The 25,233-nt window shown below is 43.5% G+C and overlaps 1 protein-coding gene and 1 long non-coding RNA gene across 5 annotated transcripts in view; one reads left to right on the top strand and one right to left on the bottom strand.

The window, feature by feature from the left end:
• The window catches only part of LOC138648893 (uncharacterized), a 97,379-nt gene that overhangs the window by 47,418 nt on the left and 24,728 nt on the right, over positions 1 to 25,233 (bottom strand). The window lies entirely within an intron of this gene.
• Positions 23,631 to 25,233, top strand: part of NELL1 (neural EGFL like 1) — a 784,159-nt gene continuing 782,556 nt past the window's right edge. For 2 of the 4 annotated variants that reach the window (XM_069738866.1, XM_069738863.1), the window contains exon 1: positions 23,967 to 24,108. In XM_069738866.1, coding sequence (XP_069594967.1) covers positions 24,060 to 24,108 — 49 coding nt within the window. In that variant the 5' untranslated portion in view covers positions 23,967 to 24,059. Of the gene's footprint in view, positions 24,109 to 25,233 lie in introns of all 4 variants that reach the window. The other 2 variants (XM_069738862.1, XM_069738865.1) reach the window with 2 other exon arrangements.

Genomic DNA, 25,233 nt, shown 5'->3' with positions numbered 1-25,233 from the left:
GCAGGAGACACACACTGGGGCAATGCTGGAGGACACAGTCTGGGAACTGGGGCAGATGATTGGTGGACACACTGCAATGCAGGAGACACTGGGGCAATGCTGGAGGACACAGTCTGGGGCAGATGATTGCTGGAGACACTGACTGGGGCAATGCTGGAGGACACAGTCTGGGGCAGATGATTGCTGGACACACTGGGGCAGATTGCTGGACAAACTGGGCAATGCTGGACAATTGGACATACTGGGGCATATTGCTGGACAGGACACACTGGGGGCAATGCTGGACATACTGGGGCAGATTGCTGGATACACTGTGTGGAGGTAATATGCTGGACACACTGGGGGTAATATGCTGGCCACACTGGGGATAATATGCTGGCCACACTGGGGCAGATTGTTGAACACACTGTCATGGGGCAGGATGGGGAAATCATATGGGGTAGAATGGATACTCAAGAGGGCAGGATGCGCGCACATATTGCAGGAGCTAGGAATGAGATACACGGGGCCAGGATGGGGAATATTATTTACATAGGGGCTAATTAAGGGATATTATTACTGCAGTGATGTATTTATTTTATTTTTTGAGTATACTGTTTTAAATGGGGGTGCGGTCCTGTTACTGTGCAGAGTGACACTATGTCGCCTTTTTTTCTTCGTGTTGTAATGTAGAAGTTGTGAAAAATTAAGTAATGTGTTCTGCAAGCGGAGCTCGAGATAACTGTGTTATTTCCTGCAGAAACGAGTCCTGGCTGGAAAAAATGATATATATACAGCGGTCCTGTGTACAATGTCACCAGTGATCGCTGTATTACCTATACATTATATACAGAGCTCCTGTGTATAATACCACCAGCGATCTCTGTATTACCTCTACACAGACACTGCATACTAAGTACAGATCTCCTGTGAATACTGGCACTTATGGTGATAGTATTGCGTGTGTTTTTTTTTTTTTTATTACTGATCAGTATTGTAGTATTCAGTCACTATGTGGTGGTAATATGTGGTCTGGAAATGGTGTTGTGGTATTTGTCCCTTGTATGTGCTATTTGGTCACCAAGTGGTAATATGTGGTCTGGTCATGGTGCGGTGGTATTTGTTCCTTGTATGTGATATTATTGGTCAAAATATACCTAAATTGTATTGCAGATTTTAACAAATATTTAATAGGTTACAGTAGAGTAGGGCCCGGCCATTTTTCTGGAATAATCTGGTTCGGGTATGTCACATGACCCCGTCACATGACCCCCGTCATATGACCCCCGTCACATGACCGGGGGGGCCCATAGTGTCTGAACAGCCCAGGGCTCTGGCTACCCTTAATCCACCCCTGGTAGTTATATTCCTGTACATAGGAGTAGTATTATAGTAGTTATATTCTTGTACATAGGAGCAGTATTATAGTAGTTATATTCTTGTACATAGGGGCAGTATTATAGTAGTTATATTCTTGTACATAGGGGCAGTATTATAGTAGTTATATTCTTGTACATAGGGGCAGTATTATAGTAGTTATATTCTTGTACATAGGGGCAGTATTATAGTAGTTATATTCCTGTACATAGGAGTAGTATTATAGTAGTTATATTCTTGTACATAGGGGCAGTATTATAGTAGTTATATTCTTGTACATAGGGGCAGTATTATAGTAGTTATATTCTTGTACATAGGGGCAGTATTATAGTAGTTATATTCCTGTACATAGGGGCAGTATTATAGTAGTTATATTCTTGTACATAGGGGCAGTATTATAGTAGTTATATTCCTGTACATAGGAGCAGTATTATAGTAGTTATATTCCTGTACATAGGAGTAGTATTATAGTAGTTATATTCTTGTACATAGGAGTAGTATTATAGTAGTTATATTCTTGTACATAGGAGCAGTATTATAGTAGTTATATTCTTGTACATAGGGGCAGTATTATAGTAGTTATATTCTTGTACATAGGAGCAGTATTATAGTAGTTATATTCTTGTACATAGGGGCAGTATTATAGTAGTTATATTCTTGTACATAGGGGCAGTATTATAGTAGTTATATTCTTGTACATAGGAGCAGTATTATAGTAACCAATAAAAACAGATAGAGAATACCGCGCTACAAGTAATTAGGGTTAAGTGCTATCCACGATCCTGGAGTAACAACCTAGAACTACCTGTGATCACAGGTGACAACTGCTAATAACTGACCAATTACACATATACTTAGGAAAGAATAAATACATTAATCATTTACATGCATAATACACTTAGTTATTGCTGCCCTGCCGCGCTTGCAATATTATATCGCTCAATCGCAATAATAGATAAGAACTAGTGGGGTTGTGTTACCTATTAAGTGCAGCCGCATGAAGATCCCGGAGCTGGTAAACTGCTTGCATCGGGTTCAGCTGACTGGTCTGTGAGTTTGAAGATCCCCCTCTGCCAGGGAGCTGATTCCGTTGGGAAGGTGAGCGTGCAGGTGCCAGCCTCAATCAATATCAGCGGTTGCGGGCACTGCAGGTAGGGGCTGCGATGAAAACGTGTAGCGCCAGAGACGTCCCGGCCGGAGGCGTCCCTGGATGCACGTGAAAGGATGGCCGACACTGCAAAGCAGTGAGTGACGTCACTGGCCTACGGAGCCTAAGCGGGGCCAGAACTAACCTACGCGTTTCAAAGTGACACACACTCCTTCATCAGGGTTACCGCCCACTGACTCCAGCCCCATTTATATAAGCCCCCTGCTCGTACCCCGCTGAGCACCACTGTTTGCATGGAACTACATGCTCCCTTTCATGGGAGCAGTATTATAGTAGTTATATTCTTGTACATAGAGGCAGTATTATAGTAGTTATATTCTTGTACATAGGGAGCAGTATTATATTAGTTATATTCTTGTACATAGGAGCAGTATTATAGTAGTTATATTCTTGTACATAGAGGCAGTATTATAGTAGTTATATTCTTGTACATAGGAGCAGTATTATAGTAGTTATATTCTTGTACATAGAGGCAGTATTATAGTAGTTATATTCTTGTACATAGGGGCAGTATTATAGTAGTTATATTCTTGTACATAGAGGCAGTATTATAGTAGTTATATTCTTGTACATAGGAGCAGTATTATAGTAGTTATATTCTTGTACATGGGAGGCAGTATTATAGTAGTTATAGTCTTGTACATAGGGGCAGTATTATAGTAGTTATATTCTTGTACATAGGAGGCAGTATTATAGTAGTTATATTCTTATACATAGGAGCAGTATTATAGTAGTTATATTCTTGTACATGGGGCAGTATTATAGTAGTTATATTCTTATACATAGGAGCAGTATTACAGTAGTTATATTCTTGTACATAGGAGCAGTATTATAGTAGTTATATTCTTATACATAGGAGCAGTATTATAGTAGTTATATTCTTGTACATGGGGCAGTATTATAGTGGTTATATTTTTGTACATAGGAGCAGTATTATAGTAGTTATATTCTTGTACATGGGGCAGTATTATAGTGGTATATTTTTGTACATAGGGGCAGTATTATAGTAGTTATATTCTTGTACATAGGGGCAGTATTATAGTAGTTATATTCTTGTACATAGGGGCAGTATTATAGTAGTTATATTCTTGTACATAGGGGCAGTATTATAGTAGTTATATTCTTGTACATAGGGGCAGTATTATAGTAGCTATGTTTTTGTACATAGGGAGCAGTATTAATATCGTATTATGTTTTTATATCAGTTTGAGTCTAAGGCTGTGTTCACACGTTCCGGTTTTTTCGCGGTTTTTCCCGATAAAAACGCTATAAAACCGCAAAAAAAACGCATACAATAAGCATCCCATCATTTAGAATGAATTCCGCATGTTTTGTGCACATGATGCGTTTTTTTCCGCATAAAAAACGCATCAGGCACAAAATCCGGACATGCTCTATCTTTTTGCGTTTTTTTTGCGGATTTCCCCCTCCAAAATGCATTGGGAAGTGTCCGGAAAAAAACGCGGCAAAAACGCGTCAAAAACGCGTCAAAACCGCGGCAAAAAAACGCATGCGGTTTTCTTGCGGATTTCATGCAGAAAATGTCCGGTTTTTCACAGGAATTTTCTGCATGAATTCCTGATCGTGTGCACATAGCCTTAAGCTCTCTCCTTGTGGGTAAGTCTTTCTAGTCTTTACATCAATATTTGACACTTGTGCCTTATTTGGTGACATGGAGACATTTTAATGCTTTTTCAATTAATTATTTTTAACCCCTTAGTGACGGAGCCAAATTTTTTAAATCTGACCAGTGTCACTTTGTGTGTTAATAACTCTGGAACGCTTCAACAAATCCCAGTGATTTTGCGGTTGTTTTTTTTTTTGTGACACATTATACTTTATGACAATAACGGTAAATTTAGGTCAATATTTTTTGTATTTATAAAAAAAAAAAAAAAAAAACAGAAATTTTATAAAAATGTTAAAAAATTAGCAGTTTTTAAACTTTGAATGATTATCCCTTTAATCCAGATAGTCATACCATAGAAAAACATTAATAAATAACATTTCCCTCATGTCTGCTTTATATCAGCACCATTTGTAAATGGTAATTTTTTCAAGGAAAATTACCCAATTTATTTTTTTTAAGGGATTTATCCATGTTTGAAGTGCCTTTAGGGGTCCCATATATTGGGAAACCCCCCAAAATTATACCATTTTAAAAACAGCACCCCCTGACATGTGGCATGACAGAAATGAAAATGTGTATTTTTACCACCTAAATGCCGCTAACTTCTGAACAGCCATCAGACTCTAAGGCCACTATTTGGTCATTAATTGCCATGACAAATATCAGGACCATACAATCATGATCTGAGGGCACAAATTGGGATAAAGAGGAAGCCCCCACACTCTGTTAACCATTTATAATGATGTAGTCACTATTGACAGCAGCATCTAAGGGGTTAAACAGATATGGACGGTGCCAACACTGATCGTAGCAGATACAGCAAGTTGTCAGCTATCGTGGACAGCCGACAGCTGCTGGATTGTCACCTGTATTGGGATGCTATTCTCTTATATCTCAGGTCAGTATAAAGACGTATTGGCGGTCATTAAGGGGTTAATCTGTCTTGATAATTTGGGCTTCCGGTTTCTTCTGTGTATATTTTACTTCTGATCTCAGTCTCCGTTATTCATCGACTATATGTTACAGAAATAAAATTACCATTTAATAAAACCTTCTGCTTCCATTTAGCTCTCACTCTGATATTTTGCATTTGTTGAACATTTTTCTATTTTACAAACTTCCAAAATGATTATTTCAGGTTACAGTGGGTGACAACGCCATTTCTCCACACCATGATTGTGACAGGAGATATCATTGTTACACGGTGACATTGTTGCATTCCCTTCCCTGTGCATGGATTGACAGTAATGTGTTGTGACAGGACCATGATGGCTAATTCATAGGATGAGCAAAAGAAAAAAAATACAGTGGAGGCAATTTCACACTTTATATACAGTGGGGCAAAAAAGTATTTAGTCAGTCAGCAATAGTGCAAGTTTCACCACTTAAAAAGATGAGAGGCGTCTGTAATTTACATAATAGGTAGACCTCAACTATGGGAGACAAACTGAGAAAAAAAAATCCAGAAAATCACATTGTCTGTTTTTTTAACATTTTATTTGCATATTATGGTGGAAAATAAGTATTTGGTCAGAAACAAAATTTCATCTCAATACTTTGTAATATATCCTTTGTTGGCAATGACAGAGGTCAAACGTTTTCTGTAAGTCTTCACAAGGTTGCCACACACTGTTGTTGGTATGTTGGCCCATTCCTCCATGCAGATCTCCTCTAGAGCAGTGATGTTTTTGGCTTTTCGCTTGGCAACACGGACTTTCAACTCCCTCCAAAGGTTTTCTATAGGGTTGAGATCTGGAGACTGGCTAGGCCACTCCAGGACCTTGAAATGCTTCTTACGAAGCCACTCCTTCGTTGCCCTGGCGGTGTGCTTTGGATCATTGTCATGTTGAAAGACCCATCCACGTTTCATCTTCAATGCCCTTGCTGATGGAAGGAGGTTTGCACTCAAAATCTCACGATACATGGCCCCATTCATTCTTTCATGTACCCGGATCAGTCGTCCTGACCCCTTTGCAGAGAAACAGCCCCAAAGCATGATATTTCCACCACCATGCTTTACAGTAGGTATGGTGTTTGATGGATGCAACTCAGTATTCTTTTTCCTCCAAACACGACAAGTTGTGTTTCTACCAAACAGTTCCAGTTTGGTTTCATCAGACCATAGGACATTCTCCCAAAACTCCTCTGGATCATCCAAATGCTCTCTAGCAAACTTCAGACGGGCCCGGACATGTACTGGCTTAAGCAGTGGGACACGTCTGGCACTGCAGGATCTGAGTCCATGGTGGCGTAGTGTGTTACTTATGGTAGGCCTTGTTACATTGGTCCCAGCTCTCTGCAGTTCATTCACTAGGTCCCCCCGCGTGGTTCTGGGATTTTTGCTCACCGTTCTTGTGATCATTCTGACCCCACGGGGTGGGATTTTGCATGGAGCCCCAGATCGAGGGAGATTATCAGTGGTCTTGTATGTCTTCCATTTTCTAATTATTGCTCCCACTGTTGATTTCTTCACTCCAAGCTGGTTGGCTATTGCAGATTCAGTCTTCCCAGCCTGGTGCAGGGCTACAATTTTGTTTCTGGTGTCCTTTGACAGCTCTTTGGTCTTCACCATAGTGGAGTTTGGAGTCAGACTGTTTGAGGGTGTGCACAGGTGTCTTTTTATACTGATAACAAGTTTAAACAGGTGCCATTACTACAGGTAATGAGTGGAGGAAAGAGGAGACTCTTAAAGAAGAAGTTACAGGTCTGTGAGAGCCAGAAATCTTGATTGTTTGTTTCTGACCAAATACTTATTTTCCACCATAAAATGCAAAAAAAATGATACAAAACAGACAATGTGATTTTCTGGATTTTTTTTTCTCAGTTTGTCTCCCATAGTTGAGGTCTACCTATGATGTAAATTACAGACGCCTCTCATCTTTTTAAGTGGTGGAACTTGCACTATTGCTGACTGACTAAATACTTTTTTGCCCCACTGTATGTAGCTAAAAACAATGCTGGTCCTATAGTGGCACCATGATGTTCTGGAATAAATGATGATCCTGTATATAGAAATGCTGTAAAATCGCCATCTTGTTGCACATTTGTCTTCTTATTTGCTGTGCTGACGATTGTGATTCCTAAACTCTTCCCGTTGGTTGCTGCCGATAAGTCAGATCAAGTTTAATGCTGTTTATGTAGGACACAAAGTACATTTATGTTAATTTCCTCCCCTGATACTCTGCTATTAGTTTTGGGGCAGAGGGTTTGCAGTGTAATAATACCGCACATTAATATATACCGTATATATTTTTTTCCCAGTTATTTATTCTGCAGTTGTAATGCCCTGAGGTTTTTCTTCCATAATCTAGCAGTAACGAGTTCTCTGCAATCAGCCGGGACATGTGAGGACAAGGTTGTTTTAATGGGTAACAAAAAAAAAAAAGTTGACGTTTCCGGCTCTACAAGAAAGCTGCAGATTAACTAAAAGTACCAGCATTTACTTGTGCTTGGATTGTAGTTCTACTATATCAAAAACCAATGAATTATTCTCTTTTTTTTCCAAGTTAGTAAAAGATCCATCTATTGGTTTCTGTGTCTAGGAAAAGCTGAGTTGCAATTTCGGATCCGTGTCTGCCAGACCCCTGATGGTTGTGAGAAAAGTGGGGAGAAAATATTAAAAGATCAAATTGTGCCCCCCACAGAAGTGCTTTTTTCCCCTCTACTCTTTCTTCACCCCCTTGTATGGTAACAGTGCATATCTGCTGTATTGGGGAGTGCTGCATAGACTATAACCACCTAATGGGAAGGGTGTTGAAACAAACCAGATTTAGCCCCATATCCCTTTGTAGGCCTAAATGGGGCAGTCCTATGTAAAACAAGTCCGGTATGGCAACTTTTCAATTCTGCGGATTTTTCACTTTTGGCACATCCACTGCATTTTACAGTGCCGAGTGCGTGAGATTTTAAGAAATCGCATGCACTTTCTGCAAATAATATCCACTGCATACATTGACTAGAGCTGCAAATTTTGGATAAGCAGCATTTCAATTAATGGCAGAATGCCAAGGGTAAAAAAGCCCCCCACCACTTGCTTCTTCGCAATGATATCCGCTTGGGCTTCTCCTCTGTGGGTGGTCCCCAGTGTTTAATTTATGTGGGAATGTAGCCTAAAAGGGGAAAGTCAAGAATCGCTTTTGGAAGAATTAAAAAATTGTCCCCATTTAGATAGAATCAAAAATTGAAATGTGGTGCCGAAACCCTGGCTAAGCTCTCCTTGGTGGCATAGAGAAGCTGCAAAACAAATTAATATTCCATTGCCTGAATATTTACTTATGTGCGGAAAAACTGTGCTGCAAAGAAACATTTCTGACATCAGTATTGTCGTGCTCATCACAAGTCGTTCAGACTTTTTGGAAAATTGTGATCTCATAGAGTTGTCGTAAGGCCAAGCTTTTCCCCGAAGCTCAATAGTGTACAACCTCTGTGTTTCCACAGGGCATTAGCAAAAGGCTGGGACTACAAAAATATTTGTCTGCAACTATTTTAGAGCTGTGATTTGGCTGTAAAAAAAAACAACAAACAAACAATAAAAACAGAAAACCTCAAGAGTCGTATTCACCTGCAACCCACAATGAACTCAATGGTGACAAATTCACATGCAACTTGGGATCTGCATCCAGAAATTCAACAGGTTTGAGGGTTTTTACATCAGGGTTCACAATGCGACTCTACGGACAATCATTAGATGCAATGTTGACGTATGTGTAGCCCCGGTGACGTTCTGCCAGCAGAATGCACCATTCTACAACTACATACGTCGATGACTTATATTGCAACAATATTGACTTGTGTTATATGTATATGTTATATACATTTCTAAATTAAATTATATTTACTGGTGAAGCCGCGCCGCGCTCTCATCTATTTTACATTGACCGCTGCTCTCTTACATCCGGGTCAAGCAGTAGATCACAAGATCACATTACCATTTGTCAGGTTAGGGATTTGCCGACTCTAATTTCAGCACATCCAAGAAATTACGGCTAAATATGGAAGGAATTAATGTGTTGTCTTGGAGACATCTTTTCTCCTGATAAGGTTTAATTTGCTCTTCTCTTATTTATGACCGTGACCTCATCCAGGGCGGAAGGGTTATAAAATGACTTCAGTATATGCAAAAGATACAAATCAGAGGTAGATCTGTGTGACTGACGAGGCAGTTTTTCCTTCAGAGGAGGCAGCTTACACTGAAATCGTGGTGGAGCCAAGAGTCAGAAAATCATCATAGAGCAAAGCCTCAACAGCGCAATGGAGGAGCAGATTAAAGAAGTTGTCCAATACTCGGGCAACTCCTTCTCATACCCTTTGTTTGACCCCACAAAATAATAACGCTTATAGTCGCCTCCCGTGCTGGCGCCGTTCCCATGGTGTTGGAACTCCATCCCCTGGCACTCCGGTGCTGTCATGACACGTGACTCTGGCGTCTCTGTCCTCACCTCCTGTTGAAATTGAGCTTGAAGAGGAAGTCCAAGATCAGCAGCAGCCCTGACTTCCTTGTCATGCTTGATTTGTCCAAAGGCGGGGACTGTGACATCAATGCTGAGTGGGCACCAGCATCAACACAACCGCGCAAGAGCCCTGAGACCGTGAGTGCCGATACCACTGGAACGGCACCACCACAGGAAGTGAGTATAGGCTTTATTATTTTATCGGTGCCAAAAATTTTTATCAAGAAGGGGTTGTCTAAAACTTTTAGCTTTCCTCTCCCAACAGTCATTGGGGGGTAGATACAGCTGAGCTGACAGCGCTGTGAGATAACAGCTCAAGCGGTTTGCAATGAGACAAAACTCTGCTCTGCCATACATACCTCTTCCCCTACACTGAGATGAAAGGTGTTAATAATCTCTGCTCAGCACTTTGTAATCACATTCAGCTCTGCAGAGAGATGAGACTGTCTGTCATTACATGTCTCCCACTGAGAAACCTGTTCTAACCTATTGTGGGGGCATGCTCTTTTTTTTCTCCTAGTATGTTGCTGCCTGCTTATGATTGGACAACGTCATGTAGGTGAAGAATAACACGCCCCCATAGAAAAATCTACAGTAATACTCCATTGGTTAGAGTGGAAATTAGCATATAAACTTTACAAGCTTATATCTCCGCAATTGAGAAGAGAAATTAAAAAAGATGCAAATATTTTATTCATCTCTGCAGCCTCTGTTTCACAATGTTGCCAGAAGAAAGGTCCTTTGTAAATTTTACCTCTTGCAGAGTTTAATGTGAACATACTTTTTGGGATGCAAAGAAGAAAAGAGGAAACGGAGAAAAGCCGCAATGTATTTTCCTACAATTACGAAAATGATAACAAAAATTGCAATATGATAGCTCTGTAATTTGCTGTGAAAACAGTGGCAGAAATCTGAGGCTGAACTCTAGGCTGTGTTCATAAGTTGCGTTTTTGATGCATTTTTTTTTTCTTCTGCAGGCAAAACCTGTTCTCTTGGCAGTAAAGAAGCAACGTTAGAAAAGCAGGTTTTGCTGCGTGTTTTCTGTGTTAGCAGCGTTTTTGTCAGGGTACATTTGTCACTTGTGCATGCTGATAAAGTTTAGTGCATAAAAAAAATTTTTTGATTCAACTTCATCAGGTTTTGGCACCAAAACCCCAGCAAAACTTGACACCTGTGATTTCTGCAGTGTTTTAGCACTACCCATTGCTTTCAATGGGTGAAAAGTACTGAAAAAATGCTGAAAGAAATGACAGTGTTCCATTCAGTGCAGAGAATTCTGGCAGAATTTCTGTGGTGAAATTAACGGTAATTCGACATTCCTATTGAAAATCATAAGAGCGGTTTGAAAACACCCGTAAGGGGTTTATTCCCGACTCACATGCGATTTTGCTATAATTTCAGCATATGAAGTGTTAAGGTTTACACAAAGCAGATCTGAAGGAAAATATATGACAGCCACTGTTATCGGAATGACCTGTGATTCACATCATCACGCCGTGCACCTGTCAGAGAAGATATTCAGGACAGGATTCTAGCCTCGGAATCTAAAACATGAATGTATATAGTCATTGAAAGCAAGCAGGGATCTTGAAAATAAGGCAGAAACAAAGCACAACATCTGGTAGAAAGTTGCAGAATGTTTCATTGCATAAATCTGGATTTCTCTTGTATTTACAGTTGATTTCAAAGTTGTCCTGCAGTTACATAGAATGAGCAAAAGAGGGCGCTCTTGCAGTGTCAGGAAGAGTATAGCGGAAGACCAGCTGAGCGTTCTAAATAATAATACATGGATCATATATATAGGGTATGGGTGCTGCAGTAATACTGACTTGGCTGTTTGATAACCTCCAATAGTCCAGAAAATCTAACAATCTGGCCACTAAAGATCATTAGCTCAATCCCTTACATGCATTGTCAAAGAGTAGAAAGTCATTTTAAGACCCTGTTCAGATTATATATATATATATATATATATATATATATATATATATATATATATATATATATATATATATATATATACACAAATTTTCATCCAAAAAAAGAAAATCACTTTGACTACCTACATATATCAGCTGACCCCAGAGATACATTTGAGAAGAAATTGCTATTTAAAGGCAACCTGTCACTTGCCATAAATGTAATATTTTTTCAACCTGTTGTAAATGCCGCTGTTCTCCTGAATCCGGTGTGGTTTTTCTTTTGTTCCTGCGCCTCTGGGTTTTTGAGATATGGCCCCTTTATCTCTGTATGTAAATCTTGTGGTTTTATCCTAGTGGGCGTGGTCCTCAAGAAGAATCCCACAGAGAAGAACTAAGGACCACACCCACTTAGCAATACTGGGAACAAACAGCTATATCTCAGGAACAGAGAGGCGCAGGAACAAAAGAAAAACAGCGCCAGATTCAGGAGAACAGCAGCATTTATACATGATAAATAAAATGTATATTTATAGCAAATGACAAGTCTCCTTTAAATGGTAAACTATTGAAACTTTTCACCACTAAGAGGTATGTAATTGTAAGCTGTATGTAAGTAGTAGTTTTGCAGTGATCGTGCAGCCTCATGCTGAAAAGTATTGGATTACGGCAAACAATGTTCCATAGTGGCAGCCCCTGTAGCGCCTATAGGACCCTTGGAGAATTGGACCCCTTGGTCATCTTGTTCTATTCTCCTATTCCTTGCCAGAGTTCTCACTCTTTACAGGAACCAAAATGGCATCGGAAAACATTATTATTCAAAAGGTGGAATATGATGGTGAGAAGGTGGGGTGGAACCATCAAGCAGATAGTGGATCCCCTTGTTTAGTTGCTCCCCCCATCTGGAGGACCCCTGTTTTAGAATATGTCATGAATTTAATGGCTTTCTACCAGCCGCCTGACCCCGGAGAAACTTACAATGATTTTATACCATCAGCAATGACTTTATTATGAAACCCTTTGTATTTTCTGGAGGGGTAGAGCCGCCACTTAGTGCAGGAGCAGCGGCGTTATCTGCGGCCCCCTGACAGCCATGATATATGTTCATCAGTCGGTCTCGCCCGCGAGGAGCTTTGTACCAGGGTGATAAGCTCCATCATATAAAAACTCATTCACTGGCAGCCGATCACATCTTTATGATTGCAAACTTACCTTTTATAGGCAAAAGACTTTATCTGACAGAAGAGATTTATTCCGCAGGCGCCCTGGGGACACTTCACATGTGAATATTACTGCTATACAGTCAATCCGAGGACCCGGATATCTGCAATTATACATCGCTCCCTGCACCATGGGGGCACTCTGCAGGTTACATTTAAGTCCTGGCGTCTAATACTCACCTTTCCTACAGTCCTGAAAAGCAAATGTATAGTATCAATGGGAAGAGACCAGTCAGAGGAGATGGAAAATCTGTGTGACCTTCATGTCGGTGGATGGTATTTGTCAGCCGGCTTTTCAGGAAACTCATAAATGACTTCAAGGAATTATGGCAGCAGAAAATTACATATTGCTTATATTTGTTTTAAAAAAATCCATATACGGTAACTACATTATAAAAAAAATCAGAAACATTACAATTTTTACCCCTGATGCTAGGCCTGATGCTATATTCACACTTCCTATTATTTTCAGGGGGTACATGGTCAAAAAGATCAATGGACTGATGCTGACCCAATTGGCTTGTATAGAAGTATTTACTGCTGATGCTCCAATCTGTGTAAAGGTCATTGAACACGAGGGGACGAGGTGAGCTGTGACATCAGATATTGTGAATGGTGGATCTTGTTATATACTGAATATAGAGCTGTTATCAGTCATTGTACAGGAGGAGGAGGTGAGCTGTGACATCACCTATTGTGAACGGTGGATCCTGTGTTATCTACTGTATATAGAGCTGTTATCAGTCATTGTACAGGAGGAGGTGAGCTGTGACATCACCTATTGTGAATTATGGATCCTACGTTACCTACTGCACATACAGACAGGCTCTGACTGGCCCACAGGGTAACAGGGAAATCCCCCGGTGGGCCCCTGCGTAAATCTGGGCCCTCAACCCCACTGTATGGGCAGTACTTGGCATAATTCACTTGATTCACTCTGTACAGAAAAAAAACAGCATCTTATGATTTATTAACCAAACTACCCAGTTTATTATTATATAGAGAGATAGGTAAATTTGTGAACGAAGGTAGTATAATATTTGCATGCAGGTGAAAAGTGCTCCCCCCAAAGTCAATGTTATTGGTGGGCCCTTGTCATCCCAGTCCAAAACTGCATACAGATGATTGTAATCCTGCGTATGATGATAATGAGACTGCTGAAAACGCTTCTGTACAGAATAGGAAGTGAGAGCCTAGTAGAAGTATTAGTGGCAAGTGTGAAAACACCAAGATTTTTGGATATATTTTTAATAAGGATAGTTACTGATATCGTAAATGGAGAAAAAGAAAATCTGGTTTAAACAATAAGTTGGTTTCTGATGACAGATTCCACGTCTGCTCTACTTAAAGCAGATCTGTCACCAGATTTCGCATATAACTTAAACTGCATGCATTCATTTAAAAAAAAAAACACCTCTTAAACCTGATGAGGTTCGTGTACTTACTTTGAAAATTAATGTTAACATGGCTGCATCAAAAACTGACAAGTCTCTGGACACACAGTTCATAAAAACCCACAGACGTGAACACTCCTATAGACTGTGAAAAACATGGCCAGAACATGTACAGTAATGTCCGAAAGTGTTAGCAGAAAATGAAGTATTTCTCCCCAAAAATGATTGCAATTCCACATGTTTTGTTATACACATGTTTATTTCCTTTGTGTGTATTGGAGCAACTAAAAAAAACAAACAAGTCTGAATAAAGCCCTATACAGCTATTGTGATATAGAGTTTCAAAGTAAGTACACTGGCTTCATCAGGTCTAAGAGCTCGATTTTATATATGTGACTATAGAAGCTGTAAATGTTCCGCTCCAACATACATTACAAGGGACATCACCCTCCAGTCTTCCTAACTCTGCCCAATGATCACCACAGAGCCCCGACATTTACCAGTAAATGCTACCAGTAAATGCCTGACAGCTTTTCAGATTTTGCAGCTTTATTACTTTGCCTCCGTACAATGTATGTACCAGTGCGATGCATAATGCAGGCCGCCCCCGGAGACCTGTTTTCATTAACCTGAATCTGCGATAATTGCCTCTTGGTTGTTATGGGCTCCTGCTCATACTGGAACAATTGTCCTGTTACTGTATATGGGGGGATTTCTATCATACACTTTTATGTTGCTTTGTTCTGCAGGAGGCGGCATGTGAGGGGTCGGACACCCACGGAGGCGACTGCTGACTTTGCAGGATTTTGCTGCAGTGATGATAAGTCACCATTGTATTGGGAAGTCCTGGATGAGGACATGAAGGACCTCGAATGGAGGAGAAATACCCAATGTATCATGGTCTCATGCTTCTCATCTGCACTGTGGTCCTTCCCAATATAAGCAGCCTCTGACCCAGTACAAGACCCTCTGGGATGACCCCAAATTGACTTCTCCTTGAATCTGCCGATATTCTAAATACACAATAATTACATGTCGCCGCATGGTGATGCCGCAGGGGCTTTATCATCCTCCAAGACATAGTAACATAGTTAGTAAGGCCGAAAAAAGACATTTGTCCATACAGTTCAGCCTATATTCCATCATAATAAATCCCCAGATCTATGTCCTTCTACAGAACCTAATAATTGTATGATACAATATTGTTCTGCTCCAGGAAGACATCCAGGCCTCTCTTGAACCCCTCGACTGAGTTCGCCATCACCACCTCCTCAGGCAAGCAATTCCAGATTCTCACTGCCCTAACAGTAAAGAATCCTCTTCTATGTTGGTGGAAAAACCTTCTCTCCTCCAGACGCAAAGAATGCCCCCTTGTGCCCGTCACCTTCCATGGTATAAACAGATCCTCAGCGAGATATTTGTATTGTCCCCTTATATACTTATTCATGGTTTTTAGATCGCCCCTCAGTCGTATTTTTTCTAGACTAAATAATCCTAATTTCGCTAATCTATCTGGGTATTGTAGTCCTCCCATCCCCTTTATTAATTTTGTTGCCCTCCTTTGTACTCTCTCTAGTTCCATTACATCCTTCCTGAGCACCGGTGCCCAATACTGGACACAGTACTCCATGTGCGGTCTAACTAGGGATTTGTACAGAGGCAGTATAATGCTCTCATCATGACACAAGAGGTTAAGACTTAGAATTTATCTGATGACCTGGACACAAGAATCTGATTTATTATTACTACATATTCCAGCTGTGCATTCACTATGTGGACAAAAGTGTTGGGACTTAATCATCAAATTTAGGTTTTTCATTCTGGCTGGAGTCACACAAAGCACCGGTCAGAGGTGTCTTCCTAAATGTAGCAATGGATTTCTGCTATAACATTAATAAGTAATTGCTAATGGCTGCAGTGTTTGGTGAGAAACAGGAGCTTCATTGCATTAATTTCCATTGCCAAAGGTTTCATGTAGCCGTACATCACCAAGCACAATGGCGAGTAGTGGTGTAAAGTCGCCACCACTGGACTCTGGAGGAAATGTGTTCTGTGCAGTGACGGATCGCACTTCTCTATCTGCATCTGATGGAGGAGGCTGGGTTTGGTGAATCCAGGAGAACGTTACCCCCTGACTGCATTGTGCCCACTGTACGGATGGTGGAGGAAGAGGATGTTATGGGTTGTTATCAGGGGGTGGCCTTGGCCACTTAGTTCCAGTGAAGGGAAATCTTTATAATTCACCACAAAACAATTTGGAGAATTGCAGCTTCAGCTTTGTGGGAACAGTTAGGGGAAGCCCTTTTATGTTCCCCATGACTGTGCCCTGTTGAACAAGGTCCTTATGGATCGCCCCCATGGGGCCATGGGGTACTCGGTACCGGGTCCTTCGGTTCACAGGGGGATGTCACAGTGGCTGACCCGGTCTGTGGCCCTGGGACGTCCGTGTAAAAGGGAAAGGTCTTTAAAGGGGAAATGTTCGTGACGCCACCTGTGGTATTCGGTCAGGGTGACCAACGTTGCTTTAAGGGGTCCGCTGGGGTGATGTTATGGCAGCTAGATGGTATACCTTCCCACAGGTGAAGTATATCCCCAGGGCTTCCCAGTGTGTAGATGATGGATGGTGAGAGGCGCAGTGAAGAACGAAGACACAAGGTTGCTGTCTCTTTACCTTTACTGAAGGCTTCAGCATGCACAGTCCAGAGCACCAGATCACAGGGCAGGCAGAGTCCGGCTGGTTTGGAGGCAAATCCAGAGTCCCCTTGTCCAAGTGGAAATCAGTAGCCTTCTGTGCTGCAGTGTTGTAGTCCCTTACTCAGGGCCGCCATCAGGGCATTACAGCCGTGACTGGCGTATGGGGCCCGCATCGGGCCCCGTCTCATCTGCTCACCGGGCCCCCCCTGCAGGCGCTGCGGCACGCTATTGACGTGCGGGCCCGCGCCCGCATGTCAATAGTTAACAGCCGCCAGCCAGTCTGAGGCTGGCAGCTGAATATAGGGCAGCAGTGCGCACTCGCCGGCGTCTGACGTCATTCTCAGCCGCTGGGCCCGGCGAGTGCGTCTGCGTGGAGCCTGGAGGGAGCTCGCCTGGCGCAGGAGCATGGCCAGGTAAGAACTTGTGTTTTTTTTTTCTTTGAGAGCGGCGATCCAGGGGGACCCGGGGGGCAGAATGCTGGACACACAGGGGCAGAATGCTGGACACACAGGGGCAGAATGCTGGACACACGGGCAGAATGCTGGACACACTGGGGGCAATATGCTGGAGACACTGGGGCAGAATGCTGGACACACTGGGGCAGAATGCTGGACACACTGGGGCAGAATGCTGGACACACTGGGGCAGAATGCTGGACACACTGGGGCAGAATGCTGGAGACACTGGGGGCATAATGCTGGACAGAGTGACAGGGGCAGAATGCTGGACAGAGTGACAGGGGCAGTATGCTGGACACAGGGGCAGACTGTGAGACCCGGGGGCAGAATGCTGGACATTGGGGCAGAATACTGGACATTGGGGCAGAATGCGAGACACGGGGCAGAATGGAGATACGGGGCATGATTGGAGACAGATGGGGGAGGATTGGAGACAGATGGGGCAGAATGGAGATACAGGGGGCATGATTGGAGACAAGTGGCAGGATTGCAGACATGGGGGCATGGTTGGAGACATAGGGGGCAGAATGGAGACATGGCGCATGATTGGAGACACTGGGGGCAGAATTGGAGACAGATCGTGCAGGATCATGGGGCAGGATGGATATGATGGAGGCAGATGGGGCAGCATGGAGAGATCACATGGGGCGATCATATGGGGCAGGATGGGGAGATCATATGGGGCAGAATGGATACTCATGAGGGCAGGATGGGAGAACATATGGCTGGAGCCTGGAATGAGACACAGGGGGGCTAGGATGGCGAATATTACCATAGGGGCTAATTAAGGGATATTATTATTGCAGTGATGTATTTATTTTATTTTTTGAGTATACTGTTTTAAATGGGGGGGGCGGTCCTGTTACTGTGTAGAGTGACACTATGTCGCCTCTTTTTCTTCATGTGGTGTAATGTAGAAGTTGGGAAAAATTAAGTAATGTATTCTACAAGCGGAGCTCGAGATATCTGTGTTATTTCCTGCAGAGAGAAGTCCTGGCTGGATGAAATGATGGCGGTCTATGCTGGATGAAAGATGAAGGACTTCACCTGGAGACGTCACTGGTGAGTCAGTGTGTTACCTATACACTGACACTATACACTGTATACTGTATACAGAGCTCCTGTGTATAATTTCACTAGTGATCACTGTATTATCTGTACACAGACACTGCATACTAAGTACAGATCTCCTGTGTATAATGGCACTTATGGTGATAGTATGGTGCTTTTTTTTAATTACTGATCAGAATTGTAGTATTCAGTCACTATGTGGTGGTAATATGTAGTCTGGACATGGTGTAGCGGTATTTGTTCCTTGTATGTGATATTATTCGATCACTGTGGTGGTAATATGCGGTCTGGTCATGGTGTAGCGGTATTTGTTCTTTGTATGTGATATTATTCTATCACTGTGGTGGTAATATGTCATCTGGTCATGGTGTAGCGGTATTTGTTCTTTGTATGTGATATTATTAGTCATTTTAAAAATGGAAAAATAAATAAAAATATACCTAAATTGTATTGCATATTTTAAAAAATATTTAATAGGCTACAGTAGAGTGGGGCCCGGCCAAAAGTGTCTACCGTGTTATGGTGGCTCTTTTGGCCAAAACAAAAGCTGCCGGCTATATGTGTGATCTGGTGATGGGAACTGTTAATGTGTGATAGGTGAGAAGTGGAGTTTTTCCAAGAGAGAGCGGTGGGACTGTGGACAGTTCGAGGGGTGGAGCGTGGAGGCGGGGCTGGGGTGGAGCCTGGGCGGAGTCTCAAGGGGGCCCCGAAAATTTTGCCAGTATGGGGCCCCGAAATTTCTAGTGGCAGCCCTGCCCTTACTGCTAAGCTTCTCATAAGGTCCTAACAACTGTTGTAGATGTTATCGATGTTATGCCTTTCTCTCTGTCCCCCGGATAGGATAGGACAAACCCGTATGACTGGTGGCTTGAGGCAGTTTATAGGGACTCTATCATGCCCCAGCCTCTAAGGGGTGCCACCGTGCCTCCTGGGTGTAGATGCGGACAGGTAACGTGAAATTAGCTGTCCTGCCGGTCTCTGGAGCAAGGCATAAAGGTCATTACTCCCTCGGTGTTCCGGCTACCGGGATTGTGTGCCTCAGAAGGAGGCAGCCTGTGTAGGGCTGGTCCCCTCCCGATATCCACTCCTTTGGTATGACTTCTTTGCATGCCCGCTGCAATACAATTCTGCCTTCGATGTCTCTTTCTAAGAACTGCAGCTCTGAGGGCATGCACAGCTCCTTTGTCCTTCTCCTTTGCTCTCTGACAGGATCCCACCCCTGCCAGGGACCAACTAACTGAGCGGAGCTCAGCCAGCAACTAACTAATTTTCACTACAGGCAACCAGTTTTACCAATACGTGGGGAGTGACCTGATAAATAGGAGCAAGGCTCGCCCTGGTGGAATGGAGTGTGAAATGTGTTGCATGTTTGTGATACCTGGATGCAGTTATCCTTCTTTGCCTCCAAACGTAGCATCACTCTCCCCAAGAGGAAAGCAATACCACTGCGACGACCAGGACCCTGGGGCACCGCACATACAGACATGAGATTTGGGGGAATGAACATGAGGGGCTGCACAGAGCCCGGACTTCAGCCCCATCCATAAACTAGAACAGAGACTGTGTCCCCGCCTCCCCCAACATCAGGATCTGATCTCATAAATGCTCTTCTGGATGAACGGGCAAAAATTCCCCTTTGAGATTTAGGGCAAATTCCCATTTGGTCGCCCTATGACAGTTCAAGGGAACCTCCATACAGATGAGGCTTAACCAGGTGCCACAATGTGAACAAGCTTAGTATAAGGCGACAGTCACACACCCGTGTGATGCTTCCTAATTCTGTCTGGTTTTTTTTCCTTTGGACGGCACACTAATCCACAGTCAAAAATGGGTCCGTGTCTCCAGTCCATGCAACTCACATCAGGTTCTATTTTCATCTGCTTTGTGGATCAGGGCATTAAAGTCTATAGGGATCTATGTAATACGGACGATACACAGAAGACATTATCTACTCGAATTCAATCCAAGGTTCGCTTGTTTTTAACTGATCTACTGCAAGAGTCAATGGATAAAAAATAAAGTTCAGACAGTCTACCCAAGCCAGAAAAAAAAAGCAAAAACAACTCTCCAATGTGAACACCCACATGGAAGTGTGAACGCAGCCTAGGAACATTTACTGGAGTCGTGATAATAGAACAGGGGGCACCTGGGACCCCTGTACTGGTGGTTAGGAGTGTGCAGTGTCCTGCTGCATGCTCTTATGTAACTCAGTACATGACACAATGGGCAGATCTAATAATATAGTCCTAAAAATTAAACAAGGTTAGGCAAAAGAAATGGCACAAAATATATTCCAGCAATGCACATTGTAAGAGACCTCTGCAACAATGTAGGAAACGTCTACCGCATTGTAGGAGACCTCTGCCACATTGTAGGAAACCTCTGCCGCAATGTAGGAGACCTCTGCCACAATGTAGGAAACCTCTGCTACATTGTAAGAAACCTCTGCCACATTGTAAGAAACCTCTGCCACATTGTAAGAAACCTCTGCCACACTGTAAAAAACCTCTGCCGCATTGTAAGAGACCTCTGCCACACTAAGAAACCTCTGCCACAATGTAGGAGACCTCTGCCGCATTGTAAGAAACCTCTGCCACAATGTAGGAGACCTCGGCCACACTGTAAGAAACCTCTGCCACAATGTAAGAGACCTCTGCCACAGTGTAGGAGACCTCTGCCGCATTGTAGGAAACCTTTGCCGCATTTTAGGAGACCTCTGCTGCATTGTAGGAGACCTCTGCTGCATTGTAGGAGACCTCTGCCACTTTGTAGGAGACCTCTGCCGCATTGTAAGAGACTTCTGCCACATTTTAGGAGACCTCTGCCGCATTTTAAGAGACCTCTGCCACAATGTAGGAAACCTCTGCCACAATGTAGGAGACCTCTGCCACAATGTAGGAGACCTCTGCCACAATGTAGGAGACCTCTGCCGCATTGTAGGGGACCTCTGCCGTATTGTAAGAAACCTCTGCCACAATGTAGGAGACCTCTGCCGCATTTTAGGAGACCTCTGCCACAATGTAGGAGACCTCTGCCGCATTGTAAGAGACCTCTGCCACAATGTAGGAAACCTCTGCCACAATGTAGGAGACCTCTGCCACATTGTAAGAAACCTCTGCCACAATGTAAGAGACCTCTGCCGCATTGTAAGAGACCTCTGCCGCAATGTAAGAGACCTCTGCCGCAATGTAAGAGACCTCTGCCGCAATGTAAGAGACCTCTGCCGCAATGTAGGAGACCTCTGCCGCAATGTAAGAGACCTCTGCCGCATTGTAAGAGACTTCTACCACAATGTAGGAGACCTCTGCCGCAATGTAGGAAACCTCTGCCGCAATGTGGGAAACCTCTGCCGCAATGTAAGAGACCTCTGCCGCAATGTAAGAGACCTCTGCCGCATTGTAAGAAACCTCTGCCACAATGTAGGAGACCTCGGCCACACTGTAAGAAACCTCTGCCACAATGTAAGAGACCTCTGCCACAGTGTAGGAGACCTCTGCCGCATTGTAGGAAACCTTTGCCGCATTTTAGGAGACCTTTGCTGCATTGTAGGAGACCTCTGCCACAATGTAGGAGACCTCTGCCGCATTGTAAGAGACTTCTGCCACATTTTAGGAGACCTCTGCCGCATTTTAAGAGACCTCTGCCACAATGTAGGAGACCTCTGCCACAATGTAGGAGACCTCTGCCGCATTGTAGGGGACCTCTGCCGCATTGTAAGAAACCTCTGCCACAATGTAGGAGACCTCTGCCGCATTTTAGGAGACCTCTGCCACAATGTAGGAGACCTCTGCCGCATTGTAAGAGACCTCTGCCACAATGTAGGAAACCTCTGCCACAATGTAGGAGACCTCTGCCGCATTGTAAGAAACCTCTGCCACAATGTAAGAGACCTCTGCCGCATTGTAAGAGACCTCTGCCGCAATGTAAGAGACCTCTGCCGCAATGTAAGAGACCTCTTCCGCAATGTAGGAGACCTCTGCCGCAATGTAAGAGACCTCTGCCGCATTGTAAGAGACTTCTACCACAATGTAGGAGACCTCTGCCGCAATGTGGGAAACCTCTGCCGCAATGTAAGAGACCTCTGCCGCAATGTAAGAGACCTCTGCCGCAATGTAGGAGACCTCTGCCGCAATGTAAGAGACCTCTGCCGCAATGTAAGAGACCTCTGCCGCAATGTAAGAGACCTCTGCCGCAATGTAGGAGACCTCTGCCGCAATGTAAGAGACCTCTGCCGCAATGTAAGAGACCTCTGCCGCAATGTGGGAAACCTCTGCCGCAATGTAAGAGACCTCTGCCGCAATGTAAGAGACCTCTGCCACAATGTAAGAGACTTCTACCACAATGTAGGAGACCTCTGCCACAATGTAGGAAACCTCTGCCGCAATGTGGGAAATCTCTGCCGCAATGTAAGAGACCTCTGCCGCAATGTAAGAGACCTCTGCCGCAATGTAAGAGACCTCTGCCACAATGTAGGAGACCTCTGCCGCAATGTGGGAAACCTCTGCCGCAATGTGGGAAACCTCTGCCACAATGTAAGAGACCTCTGCCGCAATGTGGGAAACCTCTGCCGCAATGTGGGAAATCTCTGCCACAATGTAAGAGACCTCTGCCGCATTGTAAGAGATCTCTGCCGCAATGTAAGAGACCTCTGCCGCAATGTAGGAGACCTCTGCCGCAATGTAAGAGACCTCTGCCGCAATGTAAGAGACCTCTGCCGCAATGTAAGAGACCTCTGCGACATCTTGCTTGACATGCCAAACACCTTCCCTTCACAACTCGGTTGGTTTACTTTGAAATCAATATTTTGTACCAAAAAAATTGCTGTGGGCATTGATAAATCTGGAGAAGTAAAAATTAAAAAAAAAAAATCACTTAACTGTTCTTCCTTGAAAATCATCCTAAAACAGGCTACAATTGCACATGCCAGATACACCTGTTTTGGGGAGCATTACCAAACCACAATTGTTTTTGTGTTCTCTGCTATCTGATGCCATGTTGTATTTTCCAGCAGGTTCTGTGCAGTGCAGGATACATTACTAATTATGGAGTTTGGTGTGTGTGATACAATGTATTCACAGTTTCTAGTACAATAGTGTTATTTTCCTCAGTGCATGCTACTATACCATTTCCATTTCTTTGACCTTTGCAGAAACTTGTAGCAAACTATAACATCCTGTAAATTGCTTTTGTACCTTTTGCTGCTGGTAAAAGAATAATCCACCGCTGATCTCCCCCCTAGATCCAGCAGTGAGCCCCTGAGTAATGTGCATGTAGCAGGTGAGTGATAATTACAGATCTCAGTCCTTTCTGCACAACCTCTACATCTATATGCTGGAGTTTCTGATGTGGGGCTGAACCAAAACTCCCATCAGGGTGAAGCATCACTTCCATCATCCTTTGCCCCCTTCCTCCACCCTGGCACAGCCATATACTGTGTCATCTCTGGATGTGGTGATTAATACTGTGAGGGGCATGCTCCTCTTTCAGGGTGGGTGCTGCAGTGTGGAATAGGCTTGGTGCTTGTTGTTCAGCTTCCCCCTCATTGATTAGTGGTGTGTGCCCAGATCTCATTCTCCTGGAGCTTGCAAACCTTCAGTCTCACACCAGCCTTCCAGGGAGCTGCACAACTTTCAGTCTCCAACAACCTGGAGGATTATTTGCTGCTTCCAAACTGGGGGACAATTCTGCGCATAATACAAATGGATGGGATTTTTGCATTGCTGGCTTGTGTGCTCACAGCTAAAGCAGGTAAGCCTGGCATTGCCCCCTGCACTGTGCAGCTGGGGGATATCCTCCTATTGCCTTTACAGTTGCAGGGTGTGTATGGGGTCTTACAGTTTGCACTTGACCACTGCTTCTTTCTTGCTTGCACTGAGATGTGGCACAGCTGGGTGTAGCTGGGAGCTGTATTATTGTGCTGGGCAGGTGACATATAATTTACCATTGTCTATAGTTGCTTTGTTTTTTTTGCTGGCAGGGTGGGTAATTGGGTATTTGCTAGTTTGCCTGGTATATCACTGGCTAAGAGGCTTGCATGGCACAGCTGGAAGTGCTTACTCCTTGCATGGTGATTTTGCTTTGATTAGCAGAGACTCATTCTAGACAATAGTCACCTGTGCATGTCATCCACAGGACTGAGCTCTACATTTTGCAAGGTGCTAATTCTGATCTCCTGCCCACTGGACAAGTGCTGGCAATCTCCATCTCCTCATCTTGGTTGCAGGGGCACAACCAAGTCTACCTGTGCTCCCAAACCCAAGGGTCACTGATTCCACACCTGCACCAGGTTTCACCACTGCACTAATCCTACTTGCAGATCAAAGTTTCCAATTCCAAATCTCTTAATTCCCTTCTCTATGGACAGTGCAGATTTGCAGTGACAGATGTCACCTTCTCCATCTTAGGACATCAGATTTTATTGGATGTCAATGCAATCAGCCACTGCAGGGACATTCATAATCTTTACTGTCATCTCATTTAAATGTCAGCTGCCTGTGTTGCTCATTAATAATGGCCATGAGCCTGTAAATGTCATGTAAGGAGACTGTCATGTGTGACAAGACCACTGTTATATCTGGATGGGGACACCTGTGTAATACCTGGTTGCCCCCCAGTCACTTGCATTCCCAATGTTGGACTGTGGTGTACGCAGGTTGACCGTCACTTTTGCTGCTAAATGGTTTAGACATGATAATTTTCGGGAATGACAGCCCTATCACTGGGTAATGGTGCAGGTCTGCATAGGGGGGCACTGACAGCCTTGTCATCATCTGCTGAGGAATATTGCACAGAAATGGCCATGTTTCCATTAATACGCACTTTAATCAGAATTTCCCAATCACAGCAGTAATATAGGTTATCTGTTGGTGTCCT

This window comes from Ranitomeya imitator, chromosome 9 (assembly GCF_032444005.1).
Source record: "Ranitomeya imitator isolate aRanImi1 chromosome 9, aRanImi1.pri, whole genome shotgun sequence".
Lineage (NCBI taxonomy): Eukaryota > Metazoa > Chordata > Amphibia > Anura > Dendrobatidae > Ranitomeya > Ranitomeya imitator.
This window is presented reverse-complemented; position numbering and strand designations above follow the sequence as displayed.